The sequence below is a fragment of the Podarcis bocagei genome, assembly GCF_964188305.1.
Source record: "Podarcis bocagei genome assembly, chromosome: 15".
Lineage (NCBI taxonomy): Eukaryota > Metazoa > Chordata > Lepidosauria > Squamata > Lacertidae > Podarcis > Podarcis bocagei.
In genome coordinates, this window is record NC_138141.1 from 567,220 (window position 1) to 583,135 (window position 15,916).

The 15,916-nt window shown below is 44.1% G+C and overlaps 1 protein-coding gene across 9 annotated transcripts in view; it reads right to left on the bottom strand.

Moving 5' to 3' along the window:
• LOC308573980 (disintegrin and metalloproteinase domain-containing protein 2-like) overlaps positions 1-15,916 on the bottom strand; it is a 122,132-nt gene that overhangs the window by 9,959 nt on the left and 96,257 nt on the right. For 7 of the 9 annotated variants that reach the window (XM_081171415.1, XM_081171414.1, XM_081171409.1 and 4 more), the window contains 7 exons: positions 13,876-13,965; positions 12,134-12,332; positions 10,665-10,773; positions 6,520-6,703; positions 4,910-4,990; positions 3,629-3,746; positions 2,196-2,355 (listed from right to left, as the gene is read on the bottom strand). In XM_081171415.1, coding sequence (XP_081027541.1) covers positions 2,196-2,355; positions 3,629-3,746; positions 4,910-4,990; positions 6,520-6,703; positions 10,665-10,773; positions 12,134-12,332; positions 13,876-13,965 — 941 coding nt within the window. Of the gene's footprint in view, positions 1-2,195; positions 2,356-3,628; positions 3,747-4,909; positions 4,991-6,519; positions 6,704-10,664; positions 10,774-12,133; positions 12,333-13,875; positions 13,966-15,916 lie in introns of those variants that run through there. The other 2 variants (XM_081171411.1, XM_081171417.1) reach the window with 2 other exon arrangements.

Genomic DNA, 15,916 nt, shown 5'->3' on the forward strand with positions numbered 1-15,916 from the left:
AAGGTGCCTAAAGAAGCCAGGGTGGCTATCTAAAGAACTTTTAACTGAGTTAAGATTAAAAAAGGATGTGTACAAAAAATGGAAAAGGGGGGAACCACCAAAGAGGAATTCAAACAAATAGCCAGCACGTGTAGACACAAAGTCAGAAAAGCTAAAGCACAGAATGAACTCAGGCTTGCTAGAGAGGTTAAAAGCAACAAAAAAGGCTTTTATGGGTATGTTCGTAGCAAAAGGAAGAACAAAGAAACAGTGGGGTCACTCAGAGGAGAAGATGGTGAAATGCAAACAGGGGACACAGAAAGGGCTGAACTCCTCAATGCCTTCTTTGCCTCAGTCTTCTCCGATAAGGAAAACAATGCCTGACCTGAAGAATTTGGAGCAAATGATTCAGCAAAGGAAACACAGCCCAAAATAACTAAGGAGATAGTACAAGAATACTTGGCTAGTTTAGATGTATTCAAGTCTCCAGGGCCAGATGAACTGCATCCAAGAGTATTAAAAGAACTGGCAGGTGTGATCTCAGACCCACTGGCAGTCATCTTTGAGAATTCCTGGAGAACAGGCGAAGTCCCGGCAGACTGGAGGAAGGCAAATGTTGTCCCTATTTTCAAAAAGGGGAAAAAAGAGGACCCAAATAATTACCGCCCAGTCAGTCTGACATCAATACCAGGGAAGATTCTGGAGCAGATCATTAAGCAAACAGTCTGTGAGCACCTAGAAAGGAATGCTGTGATCACCAATAGCCAGCATGGATTTCTGAAAAATAAGTCATGTCAGACTAACCTGATCTCGTTTTTTGACAGAATTACAAGCCTGGTAGATGAAGGGAACGCAGTGGATGTAGCCTACCTTGATTTCAGCAAGGCATTTGACAAGGTGCCCCATGATATTCTTGTAAAGAAGCTGGTAAAATGCAGTCTTGACTATGCTACCACTCAGTGGATTTGTAACTGGCTGACTGACCGAACCCAAAGGGTGCTCATCAATGGTTCCTCTTCATCCTGGAGAAGAGTGACTAGTGGGGTGCCACAGGGTTCTGTCTTAGGCCCGGTCTTATTCAACATCTTTATCAACGACTTGGATGATGGACTCAAGGGCATCCTGATCAAATTTGCAGATGACACCAAACTGGGAGGGGTGGCTAACACCCCAGAGGACAGGATCACACTTCAAAACGACCTTGACAGATTAGAGAACTGGGCCAAAACAAACAAGATGAATTTTAACAGGGAGAAATGTAAAGTATTGCACTTGGGCAAAAAAAATGAGAGGCACAAATACAAGATGGGGGACACCTGGCTTGAGAGCAGTACATGTGTAAAGGATCTAGGAGTCTTGGTTGACCACAAACTTGACATGAGCCAACAGTGTGACGCGGCAGCTAAAAAAGCCAATGCAATTCTGGGCTGTATCAATAGGCGTATAGCATCTAGATCAAGGGTAGTAATAGTGCCACTGTATTCTGCTCTGGTCAGACCTCACCTGGAGTACTGTGTCCAGTTCTGGGCACCACAATTCAAGAAGGACACTGACAAACTGGAATGTGTCCAGAGGAGGGCAACCAAAATGGTCAAAGGCCTGGAAACGATGCCTTATAAGGAACGGCTTAGGGAGCTGGGCATGTTTAGCCTGGAGAAGAGGAGGTTAAGGGGTGATATGATAGCCATGTTCAAATATATAAAAGGATGTCACATAGAGGAGGGAGAAAGGTTGTTTTCTGCTGCTCCAGAGAAGCGGACACGGAGCAATGGATCCAAACTACAAGAAAGAAGATTCCACCTAAACATTAGGAAGAACTTCCTGACAGTAAGAGCTGTTCGACAGTGGAATTTGCTGCCAAGGAGTGTGGTGGAGTCTCCTTGTTTGGAGGTCTTTAGCTGAGGCTTGACAACCATATGTCAGGAGTGCTCTGATGGTGTTTCCTGCTTGGCAGGGGGTTGGACTCGATGGTCCTTGTGGTCTCTTCCAACTCTATGATTCTATGATTCTATGATCTGTGTTATTATGCAGCTGAAATGGCACCTCTGACGCATCAGCAGACTCAGATGAACCCCAAGGGGAAAGGGAATGTGGAGGCGACCATGTCTGAAGACTGCATTCTGTTGCAGGTCCTACTTGTCCAAATTGTTGATGGACCAGAAGATTTCAGGTATGTACAGGGCAGGCCCTGATAAACTGCGGCCAAGGTGACTTACTCAGAATCGCCTAGAGACTCGCTGTCATCTGTGCAGTACTTGCTGATTCGTGCCCATTTGACAATCAGGATGGCTGACCCAACCACAATGGGCAGAAAGAGAAATATGCTCAGGAGCACCCACGTCCGCATGTTGTCTTCTATGACTCTTTCTGTAATATCTAGATGGAAACAAATTTCACAGCAAAGACTGAACCAGGAGAGCTGTCGCATTAGACATTTTTAGCGTGGCATTGCCCAATGCTCCAATTTTATAGATTTTTTTTAAGATTAGAAAGCAAACTCTTTCCACATTGCTAAAACAGCAACCAGAAAGGTTTTTTATTTTTAAATTAGCATTATTGTGGTATAAAAATGTAATATTGTAGTAACACAGTTTTATAGCACCATTCCTCTCTTTCATTTAAAAAAATAGAGAGGTGGAAAAGTGTTAAATTAAAAGACCATTTAAAAATATATAAATTGGGGTTATAAAATGGCATCCTTCACAAAGGTCATAGTGAATGTGTACTGAGCTGCAGACAGAAGTTATGTCAAATCCACAGGTGTCTGAGGAACATAGCAGGTTATACACATAGAAAAATGCCCTACTACTAATGATGTAGGAAATCAGTTGCAGTTCTGCTTGCAACTTACAGCAGAAAAGCAGTAACTGGGTAGCACTAGGAATGTGTTAGCTTCTTTCTCTGCAGTGCTCTCTCTCTCTCTTCTGTGTCTAAGTGCTATCCTCATGTGCAGCTCCTGTTCCTTTCACTGGAGTTTGGGCAAGAGTGTCTCCTGGTAGAGTGTCTCCTGTGCTTCAGGGTTATTACAAGCAGAAGAAGGTATTGTTTGGATTTTTCATTCTGGCACCAATAAGTATTGTTCTGACCCAATTAATTGTAAACCCACACTGACTTTGTACTAGTCCACTGGGATTCAGCTGGCACATCAGAATGCACAAGTCCATCACAGCCTGGTTTAGGGAGGGGCAGTAGTACTAAAACATTTGCTTTTCACTTTTGCTCTTTGAAAGAGAACTAGAAAACAGGGATGGAGAGAGGGGTTAAATCTATACTGAAAATTTTATACTAGCTTCACTGCCACCCTTCCCCCATTTCCTGGGAATTGCAGTTTAGTTTAGGTACTAAGAATTCTGAAACATTTCACTCACACTCACTCTCATAAACACACAGCCTACAATCTTAAAGTTCCTTTGGAAGAAGGAATGATTATTAAGCTAATGTGCTGTCACTTCTTAACTTGTTCTTTCTGCGTTGAGAAAGACAGAAAATTCAAGGGAAGAATAAAGAGGGGAATGAATGGGTTGAAACATAAATCAAACCCAGTCCCATGGTTTCAGGTTGAGGTGAAAGGTGGGTCCTAATTCTAAACAGTTTGGAAACTACTGCAGCAGAGCTATTTGTCAGGATGGAAGGTCCTGCTTTTACTGACCAGAAGCCAACATGCGAAGCCCACTGTCAATGCTTCCTCCTAGGGGGCCTCCTTTTTCCTTGCAATTTGGAGGTGCCCATCCTGGATCACAGTGGCAGTTTCTTTTGTTGTTGCAAATCTGAAGGTGGGGGAGGAATAGCAAACATTTACTCCTTGCTTACGTGCTTTATCTTAAAAAGAAAAATATGCTTTAAGAAAACATTATTATTCTTATTACTTCCTGAGTAGGGCCTCAGTTCTAGTCTAAAATAAAATTAAGGATAAAGTAGTAGTAGTAGTAGTAGTAGTTGTTGTTGTTGTTGTTATTATTATTATTATTATTATTATTATTATTATTATTATTATTATTATTATTATTATTTCATTATTTGTACCCCACCCATCTGACTAGTTTGCCCCAGCCACTCTGGGTTGCTTCCAGCATATATAAAAACATAATAAAACATTAAACATTTAAAAATTTCCTATACAGGGTTGCCTTCAGATGTCTTCTAAAGGTTGAATAGAATATCCCCTTGACATCTGATGGGAGGGTGTTCACAGAGAGGGCACCACTACTGAGAAGGCCCTCTGCTTAGTTCCCTGTAACCTCACTTCTCGCTGGGAGGGAACTGCCAGAAGGCCCTTGGAGCTGGACCTTCAAAGGTAGCCCCACGTAGAGTATGCTGCAATAGTCCAAGCAAGAGATAACCATGGTATGTACCGCTGTAGTGAGACAGTCCGCAGGCAGGTAGGGTCTCAGCCAGCGTACCAGATGGAGCAGGTAGACATCTGCCCTGAAAATAGAATTAACCTGTGCCTCCATGGACAGCTGTGAGTCCAAAATGACTCCCAGGCTGCGTGCCTGGTCCTTCAAGGGCACAATTACCCCATTCAGGACTAGGAAGTCCTGCCCACTGTCCCCCAGAAACAGTACTTCTGTTTTGTTGAGGTTCAACCTCAACCTGTTAGCTGCCATCCATCCTCCAACTGCTTCCAGACACTCACACCAGACATTCACTAGTTCCAATTTAAATGGAAGGGATCCAAATTTTCCACATCCTCTAGACATGCCTGGAGCTGTTTAGCAACCACCTGCTCAATTACTTTGCCTAAGAATTGAAGATTTGATGATAATTGCCCATAATGGCTGGGTCCAAAGGGAATCAGCTGAGAGGCCATCAACAGGGGAACGCTTCAGGCACTCAAGAAAATACCAAATAGTTTCTGAGGGAAAACACCACTGTCTCCTTTTTATAGCTGACACACTAACACGGAAAATATAACATTCATTTTACTTACTCCATGCCCAAAGCACTTTTTTGTAGGATCACAATCATATTTCAGGACGCCATACTTTTCACATACTTGTTTGATACAAACCTTTTAAAAAAGCAATAGCATTTTTCAGTTTTCAGAAGAGTTGCTGCCCTGCAACAGAACTTTTGCGTCCACCAGACCCCATCTATGAGTGCTTCCAGACAGGTGTTTATTGTGAGATCTGAATGCAAGATTTTTCCAGTGTATGTACAACATCATCTGCATCCAAGTGCTAGTCTGTATTTTCCCCTCCTCCATTAATCCAGATCTACCCTTTTTACAGGAAAACCGCATTATAATGGGAGGTTGTGGGGTGGGAAACAAGATGAAGCACAATGCCCAGCTTTCATCCCATCCTCTTGTCAAGCACCAATGTCTTAAAAACCTTTTCCTCTTCCTGTCTCCTCCACCTCCTATGAAAGTCAGAGGGCAGCTAATGAAGCCAGCAGGCCGATTCAGGAGTGAGTGGCAAGTGGCTCCTAGGGGCAGTACAAGCTTGGGGGGGGATAGTGGTCACATCTCTGGCTGCTGCTACAAGCAGCTATTTTCTCACTTGCTTCCCCTTTTTCAATCAGCAGTAGTAGCAACTCTTGCTTGGCCTCAGCCTGGTGCAAGAGGAAAAGGAAGAGGAAGAACTGGAGGAAGAACACCATGGCAGTAGGGGTACTCCAAATGGGCATATGGAGAGCCACCAGAAACCTGCAGCTAGCCCTGCATCATCCCCAACTGAAAGGAAGCCTAAACATGTAAATACCTGAAGGGAACTTTAGGCCAGGGACAAAGAACCCTTTTCAGGTCAAACACCATGTTCCCCCCTGGCCAGTCTTCCAAGGGCTAAAGTGGATGGAGCAAGAGAGATGACAGAAGCTGGCCATGCAAGTCTGTGGCCATGCTGTGTGGGTTGACATGCGCACCCCTCTCTCCCTCTTCCACTCAGGCAAGCAAGAGGTGTCAGAACTGCTCAGGGACATGTTGCAGCCAAGCAAGAGCAGTCCAGGAGGGCACAGGGCAAGGCCAGCGAGAGGTTAGATCTGTGGAGGGGGCATAGCCTGAGGAGCCCTGAGTCCCCCCCCCCCTGCTTTCGGCACTTATGAACAAACAACATCTAATTGCATTTGCTGATTTCCATCTCTGCTTCTCCCATCGCTCCTAGCCCATCATACCTGTCTCCTCATAGCTGAAATTTAGATTTTAAGTTCTTCAAGCATGAGACCAGTGGTCTTCCTTTTGCTTATAGAATCATAGAATCATAGAGTTGGAATAGACCACAAGGGCCATCGAGTCCAACCCCCTGCCAAGCAGGAAACACCATCAGAGCACTCCTGACATATGGTTGTCAAGCCTCTGCTTAAAGACCTCCAAAGTAGGAGACTCCACCACACTCCTTGGCAGCAAATTCCACTGTCGAACAGCTCTTACTGTCAGGAAGTTCTTCCTAATGTTTAGGTGGAATCTTCTTTCTTTCTTTCTTTCTTTCTTTCTTTCTTTCTTTCTTTCTTTCTTCTTTATGCTGCTCTCTAGGACACCATACGCACTGGTGACAACATTTAAGTAACAGTAATAGTCATGCTGTGTCAGATTGTATCACTTACCTTTTTAGTTCCACATTTTGTACCATCTTTCACCAGCATTGGGTCCGGAAAGCCCTCTGGTTGTTGAAGGTCCAGAGATATACAAAGGGTATCTTGAAAAGGAGTGTACAGAATTGGAATGTTCATGTCAACATAAGGCTTTCTGGTTGGATAGACGCAAATTAACTTTCCACATTTGATATCCCTATCAAAGGCATTTGGAGAAAAGAACAGGATCACACATTTGCAAAGAGTTGGGGATTATGTATTGGAAATGTTTTTTTACCTCCAAAATATCAGATTTAACAACTGAAGTATATTTTTGAACATGTTACCTAAAAATGCATGCTTTTCATTACACAGATGACATGTGGGAGGGGCTGCCATTCCTCAACCTTTGAAACATCTGGCATCAAAGATTACTGCCCAACAGTTTGTGCCCAACGGATTTATTTTGGTATATGTTAATTTGTTGTTGTAGTATGGTTTTTCTCTATTGATTTTCTTATGTGAACTACCTTATAATCATTTTGGTGAAAAGCAAGCTACAATTAATTAATTAATCCTTCCTCTCAATCCATTTTTCTTTTGTGTTGTGTCATTTATTTTTTCAAATTAGTTTTTATTAAAGATTTTATTGTGTAGCAAACAAATAGACAAAAAAGTACATATAGTGTCTCTACTTTCAATTCATAGTTTTTTTCACAGTTCATTAACATTTAGTACTAGACCCATATGCGATTGGGGGACAGGAGAGAGGGAAGGGGAGAGAGAGGAGGGGATATTGATATTTTGTTCTGTTGTGTAGTTTGTGCAGGGTTTTTATGTCAGCATCATGTGGGTAGGTCCTCTATATATTTATTCATTTATGATGGCATTGCGAGAGATTTGAGTGTCCAACGCTCGGTTGATTGTGTTCAGTTAGTTGCAGTGTGGTTTGTTTGGTTGTTTGTATGTATGTGGGTATGGGGTTGTTGGGTCAGATTACCCATATTGATTCTTATGCTGTTGGGGTGGGGAAGAGAATAGATCATTGTCTTGTTGTGCTGTATATATGATAAAGGGGAGCCACACCCGTGCTACTTTAAGTTTGTTGGTTAACTTTTCTAATAGGGCAGTTTTCTATACCTTTTGGTACTCGTGGTCTATATTCACTCCTGATAGGTCATTTCAGTGTCTAGTCATGGTGTTTTTAGTTGCTGAGAGTGTGACTTGTCATGTGAGTTGTTCCTTGGAAGATATTTAATAGGACTAATTCTGGAGTTGCTTCTATTACTTGTTTTGTTATTATGCAGATTTCCTGCAGCACTGATATACAAAAGGATTAAATTTGGGGGCATTCCCACCACATGTGGAGGTACGTGGCCATGGAAGTGCAGCCTCTCCAGCATTTAGATGAGGAAGTGCCAGCTTCCATCTATAGATAAGTTTCAGAATGAGTTCTCTTCTTTTGGCTGAGATGGATTTAAATGATGGATTTCACCACATTTTTGACCATTGGATGAAGTTTATTTCATATTCTATGTCATGCTCCTATTAGTCTTTAATTGTGGTGAGGGGTTTGTACTGTTTGTAGTGTAGAGTTTTATATAAAGACCTACATTGGCTCCCAGTACGTTTCCAAGCACAATTCAAAGTGCTGGTGTTGACCTTTAAAGCCCTAAATGGCCTCGGCCCAGTATACCTGAAGGAGCGTCTCCACCCCCATCGTTCTGCCTGGACGCTGAGGTCCAGCACCGAGGGCCTTCTGGCGGTTCCCTCATTGCGAGAAGCAAAGCTACAGGGAACCAGGCAGAGGGCCTTCTCGGTGGTGGCGCCCGCCCTGTGGAACGCCCTCCCATCAGATGTCAAAGCGATAAACAACTACCTGACATTCAGAAGACATCTTAAGGCAGCCCTGTTCAGGGAAGTTTTTAATGTGTGATATTTTAGTGTATTTTTGGTTTCTATGGAAGCCGCCCAGAGTGGCTGGGGAAACCCAGCCAGATGGGCGGGGTACAAATAATAAATTATTATTATTATTATTATTATTATTATTATTATTATTATTAATAAAATATTTGTAGATACCACTCCTTTGCTGTGTCTCTCTGTTGTTAGGAGTTTTTCAATGTTAGTCAGTGCCCTGATGGCTGCTGCTTTTGGTGCTGTGTTGTTTAAGAAGGGGTGTAGTTGGTGGTAGGTCAGTGTCCCTTAGTTTGTCTTGTATTTTTTGGGCTGATATGGGGTTGTCATTTTTGTGAAACTGGGTTAGGTGATGTAGGCCTTTAGCTAGCCAGGTCTGGCAAATGAGCGGTGGGTGGGGTTTATTCCAGTCTATTGACATTTCCACGTTCCAAGGCAGAAAAGCCCTCAGTACCATATGCAGGAGACAAACCACAGGCTTGGGCTATTCCCTTGGTGCTCTGCTTGTGGGCTCTCGGTATGAAACAGAATGCTGGACTAGATGGACCTCCTGTCTGACACAGCAGGCATAAGAGAGCCTTGTGTTCTTATTTATTATGGGCAGTATTCAACTTGCACATCCAAATATCACAAGGGTTTAAGCTTGCACAGTAGAACTTCCCCCACCCACACACCCCAAAAATCTTCAGAGGGCTGGGGAAGAACACAGAGCAGATTACTAGGTGCTTGGTGGGAGGAGAAAGTGGTGAGTTCTGTTGGGTGACTGCTGCTGGGAGGCTGAGAGGAGACAGGCCCAGCAGGCAACATGACAAGACGGACTGTAATTGTAAGGGACCTGATTTAGCATCAACTTATCTTTTTCATCTTTTTTGGTAGTTCCCTTTCCACCCTTGCAAATCTAGAGATGCAAGGATAATGTTTTGTACCTCAATGTCCTGTTCTCCTCCTACAGGCTGGTTGTTACAGCAGGTAAAGGTAAAACGTTACGGACCCCTGGATGGTTAAGTCCATCCAAAGGCAGAGCTCATCTTGCTTCAGGCAGAGAAAGTTGGCGTTTGTCCACAGACAGCTTTCTGGGTCATGTGGTCAGCATGACTAAACAGCTTCTTGCACAATGGGACACCGTGACAGGTGCCAGAGTGCACAGAAACACCATTTACCTTCCCGCCACAGCTGTACATATTTATCTACTCGCACTGGTATGCTTTTGAACTGCTACGTTGGCAGGAGCTAGGACAGAGCAATAGGAGCTCACCCCATCACGTGGATTCAAATCGCCAACCTTCTGATCGGCAGACCCAAGAGGCTCAGTGGTTTAGACCACAGCGCCACCCGCGTCCCTTGTTACAGCACCAGAGACAGAGCCTGGTGTGCAACTTGCTCCAAGAAGACTTTGAAAAGTGGTAGATTTAGGGCAGCGTGATTGGTTCCCCTGCCCAGGGCACAGAAGTCAAGGGTGCACCTTCTCACCTCCTTCCCAAAGCTTTGTAAGCACTGGGCTTTGGGAAGGAGGCGTGAGGGCTCTGATAGGACCCTAGAGTCCTCCTGCTTTCTTCCCAAAGCCTAGTTAGCACTTGTCCAGCTTTAGGAAGGAGGTGGGAGGGAGACTTGTGCTTCCTTCCCAAAGTTTGGTGCCTCCCTTCCCCGGGTTTTGGAGGGCAGCTTTGGCTGGAGTGGGGAACACGTCAAATTTGGGCCTCACACAGGGCACCATATTACCAAGATCCGCCCCTGCTTGGAAGTGAACTGAGGGCTTGTAAACCTCTGTCTCGAGGCTCTGCTCCCTTTGGGGAACTAGAATCTCCTAAAGGGCCTGAAAATAGGCACTTCTTCAGTGTTCCATGACCTTCCATTTGGTGTGCTTCTTGCACCGTTGGACTGACAGTGTGGGAGACACTGTGTTCCTTGGTCTTGGGGGAAGAGATGCCCATGACAATCCTGGCTCCAGCACCATGGGCCTTGATGCTGTGGGATGTGGTTCAGCAGACACCTGACTGTCAACCACAGTTTAGTGGGACTGACCACCAGCATCAAGGGTCAGTGTCAGAAACCCAGTGCCGTCCCTCAGCTAGTGACACAGGAGCCTCCAACTGGGTGTCCTAGTCCCTGTGGATCATGACAGCCCACGCCACCTGGCTTTACAACAGTAAAAACATGCACCATACAATAGAAGATGCCCAAGCCGCAAACCCACAAACATCCTGCCACACTTCTCCCCCTGAAAAAACTATTTCAGTTTCTTCTGTTTCCTAATCACATACCGAAAAGAACAAGTCTTAAATCCCTTTCGTATGTCAATCCCACAGTGTCCAAATCTATCTGTCTGACCATTAATTTCTTCATAACATGCTTGAGGAGCACTTTTTGACTCTATAAATATTAAAAGGATTTTGATTAGAATAACTAAAATGAAACATTTAATAGTTTTCTTTTAGCAATGCTCTTAACAGATACTTTCATATGTGTACAAACAAATCAGTCTGATGCATAAATTGGATTTGCCTCTGCAAATAATGAATGTTAGCCCTGAAGGTGCTGCAAGACTGTTGTTTTCACTGAAGCAGAATTATTTAGTTATTTAAGATATCTTCTTCATGCAGCACATAGTTAAACAATGGAGATCGCTGCAAGATGTAGTGAAGGCCACCAATTGAGATGGATTTAAAAGGGGATTTGCAAAATTATGAATGGTAAGTCTATAGATAGCTACTAGCTATGATGGCTCTATATACAGTATAACTTCTACTTGTAGGCTTCCTATAGGCATCTTGTTGGCTACGGTGAGAACAGAATCCTGACTAGATAGGCCTTCGGTCTGATTCAGCAGGATCCCCCATAAAGGCATTTGATGAAGGGCTTCACCAAAACAACATAACTGAACAGGTTGCCATGGTAACTAACAGCAGTTTGGCTTGTGCCTAAGTGCAGTTAGGTAGCTAGTAGGGTGATTTTAAAGTTGGCATAAAATGCATAAACCTGGTCATACCAGTCAGAATTCTGGTAGCCATTTTCTGCACTAAGGAAGAAGAAGCATGCCTTGGAAACCAGCCACATTGGGACTAGGTGCAAATGTGGAAGGCAGAACAACTGACACTATGGGCTTCCCCCTCCAGCCAGCTCAGGCGAAAGGGCATATGTGTCAGGAGAGCCCCCCAAACAGGATGTGGGGGGAGGAGGGGGGAGAAGGTTTCATCTGCCAAGCAGAAATGCTTGCATTGTTATGGAACAATCTAAATACAGTGGTACCTCGGGATGCGAATGGGATCTGTTCCAGAGCCCCGTTCGCATCCTGAATAGAACGTAAGATGCGACTGCGCGTCTCTTGTGTGCACGGGTCGCGTTTTGCTGCTTCCGTGCATGCACGTGATGTCATTTTGACCATCTCCGCATGCGTGAGCGGCGAAACCAGGAAGTAAACGCACTCTGTTACTTCCGGGTCACCGTGGAGCGCAACCCAAAAATACTTATCCTGAAGCATATTTATCCCGAAATATGACTGTACAGCAGTGTGACGCTGAATTCTGCTCAAAGAGTTCAAGAGAAACCCAGGACTCATTCAACGGGCAAACTGGTATAAAAGCTGAGGAAAGCTCATGGTATAGGTATGAGTGGGCATGCACACACAATTTGGTTACAGAAGGAAGCTGCTTGCTTCCTTGGTTGTTCTTTTTAAGAGTAAATATTTCATTTTGTTTTTAAAAGAAGCCAAAAAGCAAGTTGTCTCACTTACTTTCACCAAAAAGATCCTGACACTGTAGATCAGCTGCCTGACAGGATCCACCATAACAGTAGCCAGCATTAGAAGCACAGCTATAGCCATTCTGGGCATAAACATTGCTTGGGCAGGACGCCGAACTGCCATTGCAGTACTCAGGGAAATCGCAGACACTATCTACAGCTGCTCTACAGATTGTGTTTCTTGGCTTAAACTAGGTGAAAAGGAAAAGGAAGAAGGAAAGTATCGATAGCTTTTTTCACGGAGGACTACAGCTAGGGTTGAGGAGGATTCCTGTTGACTCCACAATTTGCAGTTAACCTTCCCATTTCATTATCCTCAGATTTATGCACAGGTCCTAAAGTTGTTTAAGCCACATAAACACAGGACTGAACAGGGCACATGCCCACACAGTCCTTACAAGATAGTCTAAGGCCTGTCTCTTTCTTTAACTCTTAAGAGGTTGTAGGCCGCTTAGAGCAGCTCCGTAGCCAAACACAACATGTGGGAACCATATGGGAAAAAGTGGCTGCCTACCTATGGTGTCTGACGTCTTTTTTCCACTCATTGTACAGAAAAATGTGCAGATGGCATGCTAGCATGGTCTTCCTGGAGGCTGTTTATTGCCTCAATATGAGTATTTATGTGCATGTTTTACATATTTAGTTCCTCATATTCCACCCTTACTTTAAACACAAGCACAGAGTGGTTGACAATGCTGTTGGGGATTGCTGTAAAAACTAGGTCATTTGTTCTCAGAAAATTGATATCTATGTTAATTATTGACATGAGTTTGGGGAGTTGCCCACTACCTGCAAGGTCAAAGAAATGAAGTGACAAGTGCCAGAGTGCACAGAAACGCCGTTTACCTTCCCGCTGCAGCAGTACCTATTTATCTACTTGCACTGGTGTGCTTTCAAACTGTGAGGTTGGCAGGAGCTGGGACAGAGCAATGGGAGAAACAAGGCTTTGATGAAGAATCCCCTGGGAAACAGATTGTGGGGCTAGCTTCCTGAACCATTAGTAGTAGTAATAGTATCATTTTATTATATATATATATTTATTTATCTCTTCCCTAGAGATTAGTGAAGCCCTGCCTTGGGCTGAGCAGAGAGTCTCTTCTGCCTGAAGGCTAGATGAGTTGCCGCTGAAGGTATAATTTGAGTGCAGTGAGCCATCTTTGATCAGTAACTGCATTCCCTGTTGTGGCTGCAGCCTTTGGGGCATTTGTTATGAATTGCTATATAGTAGCCTGGTGGCCATGTGCATTGCTTTGCAATCAATAAAACCATCTCCTTTTTGTGATTTGGATTTCTCCTACATGGTCTGCAGAACTCTGGTAAACCTTCACACTCACCTGTGTCAGTGCTTACATTGCTGCTGAGATCCCGAGATTCTTTCCCTACCCTTGAACAACGTCAGCATTTAATGCTGATATGGAAATCCTCAAAAGTGGCATTCCATCTTTAAAGGAAATTCTTCCTTGATCTAATTGCAGTTCAAAGTTAATTAGCATCTTACATCAGGCTGCAAATGGTTGTAACTAACTAAGTTCTACTCACAGTAGACACATTGAAATTAATGAAACTAAGCTAGCCATGTCCATTAACTTTGATGGGTCAGCTTTGTGTAGGATGAGCATTGGCTGCAACACAGAGGTTACGGAGATAAAATTCAGAGGAAGTGGTAATGTCAATTCAAACAAACTGAGGTGAATGTGTGGCCAAGGCAGTGAAGAGAGTACTTTAGCATCTTACCTGACAGTTTTCACAGCACAATTCGTTGCTGCACACTGCTCCACGGAGAAACGTACATGAGCTAGTACAACATTTACTGTACTTACATTCCTGAAAACAAAAATCATACAGCTTTTTGTTTGGGGTCAGTAAAGAGTTTAGACAATGAAAAAAATGAAAGTGAAAGCTGAAACTCCAAAGCTTAAGGCCAACAGGGCACTCTATTGTTTTATCTTTTTTTGTAAGCTTTGAGGTTTGTTTTACAATCAAGCAGTGTATGAATTTTATTAAATAAATAAATGTAAAGGTTTATACATGGAATCTTCTCAAATCTTTTCTGCTACATCATGCTTTTTTACACAGAGGAATTTCAAAATACAGGAAAGGACAAGAGGGAAAGGTTGACTTCAAATTTTACTCAAATAAACCTGATTATAATACTATTTTTAATATATGAACCACTTCCCAGAGGTATTTACAAATATATATCAGTTACAACTATTATATATAACAAAAATCTTAGTATATACAGGTATTTAAATAAAAATAACAGTCTAAAACAACACCAGCACATAACATTAAATCAGTTCAGATTCAATATAGACATCAGCTGGGATAAAGATATCCATTTAGAAGGCTTGTTGAGATATCAGTTATGAGATTCTGTCACCCCCACCCCACCCCACCAGCAACCAAGCTGCCACTATCAAGAGTATTATGAGCAGCCTGGGGGAGGAGGGGTGCTGTTTAATCATTCCCTTCCTGTAGTTTGTATGTAGATCATCACCCCCTTATTTGCTTTTATACTCAACAGAGGGGGGGGGGATAAAGGTTCAATGTATCTTTCTTCCTATAGGGAGATAGAATGCTTCGGGACGGCATTTTTTTGCCCACTTTTCAGTCATTGTGGGAAAATGGGGCACATGGTAATGTTTAGCTCCCTCTTCTGGGGGTCCTTTGGAGCGTCTTTAGCATGGGGTCTTTCCGGCCCTGCTGCCTGGAATTCTATAGATGGGAATATTCAGAATCAATTCCAAGTTCTTCTGCATATGGGGCATGTGATCTGTCACTGACTACCCCTTGATGCAGAAGAGAGAAACCGCTCACCTGGGGCTCTGGATGGGCAAAGTCTGCTGGATGGTGTGGCCGTGGTGGGTCCAGGGATGCCACCATTTTCTGCTGCAGCTGGGGGAAGGAGTGGTTACCTGGCATCACCCCACCTCCATCTGCAACAGCCTTGCAGGTATGGGCAGGCAGTGCCTGTAGGTAGGGCCAAATCAATGGCAGGGTTTGGAAGGCTGCATCCAGCCCATCCCTGGCCTATTTAAGAGAGCAGCCAGGTGCAGGTCACCCTCTTGCCTTATTGTCACTGGATTTTCCACCCACCCAGTTAGGGACTGCTCAATGGGAAAGTGGGCAAGTGGCATATGAACCTTGCTGTGATTTACTCGGCTGTCGTATTTGTGGCCAGAGAGGAATTTTCTCCTGCAAGCAAACTGGCCGCTTTGCAGGTTTTCATCTACCTCATAGCAACCGTCGCAACTTGGGTAGATGAGGCATTGGACTGGATCCTTAGTCACAGGGGTACACCGTTAGAGGTGTCCAGGAAAGGTAACTCTGTCTGGGAGCCCACAGGGGGAACGATGGGCCAATACACCTCTACAAATGGTGGCCTGTGTGGAGTCAAGACACCCAATCTACATTGGGGGCAACTCCCCAGCACAGAATGGAACCCACTGGGTCCATATCAGGTAGCAGACAGGCTGCCTGATCAGGATACATGCCCAGTGCCTTAGCCAAACCTACTCTTTCCTGTGATCAGTGAAGTTGTGACCTTATTCAACCCAGTCCCAGTCTGCTGTGTCCATTCCTGTGGACCCCCCTGCACCTGCAGCAGCCATTATGTGCCTGTGCCAGCAATGTGTACAGGCTCTAAGGAGGAGTAAGGACCACCCTCTGGTCTGGTGATGAAAACAAAGGATACGGTTCTGTGGTTGGTGGGGAAGTCATCTGGGGAGCACCTTCTCAATTTCACATTGAAGCAGTTGGAAACCCAAAGGCA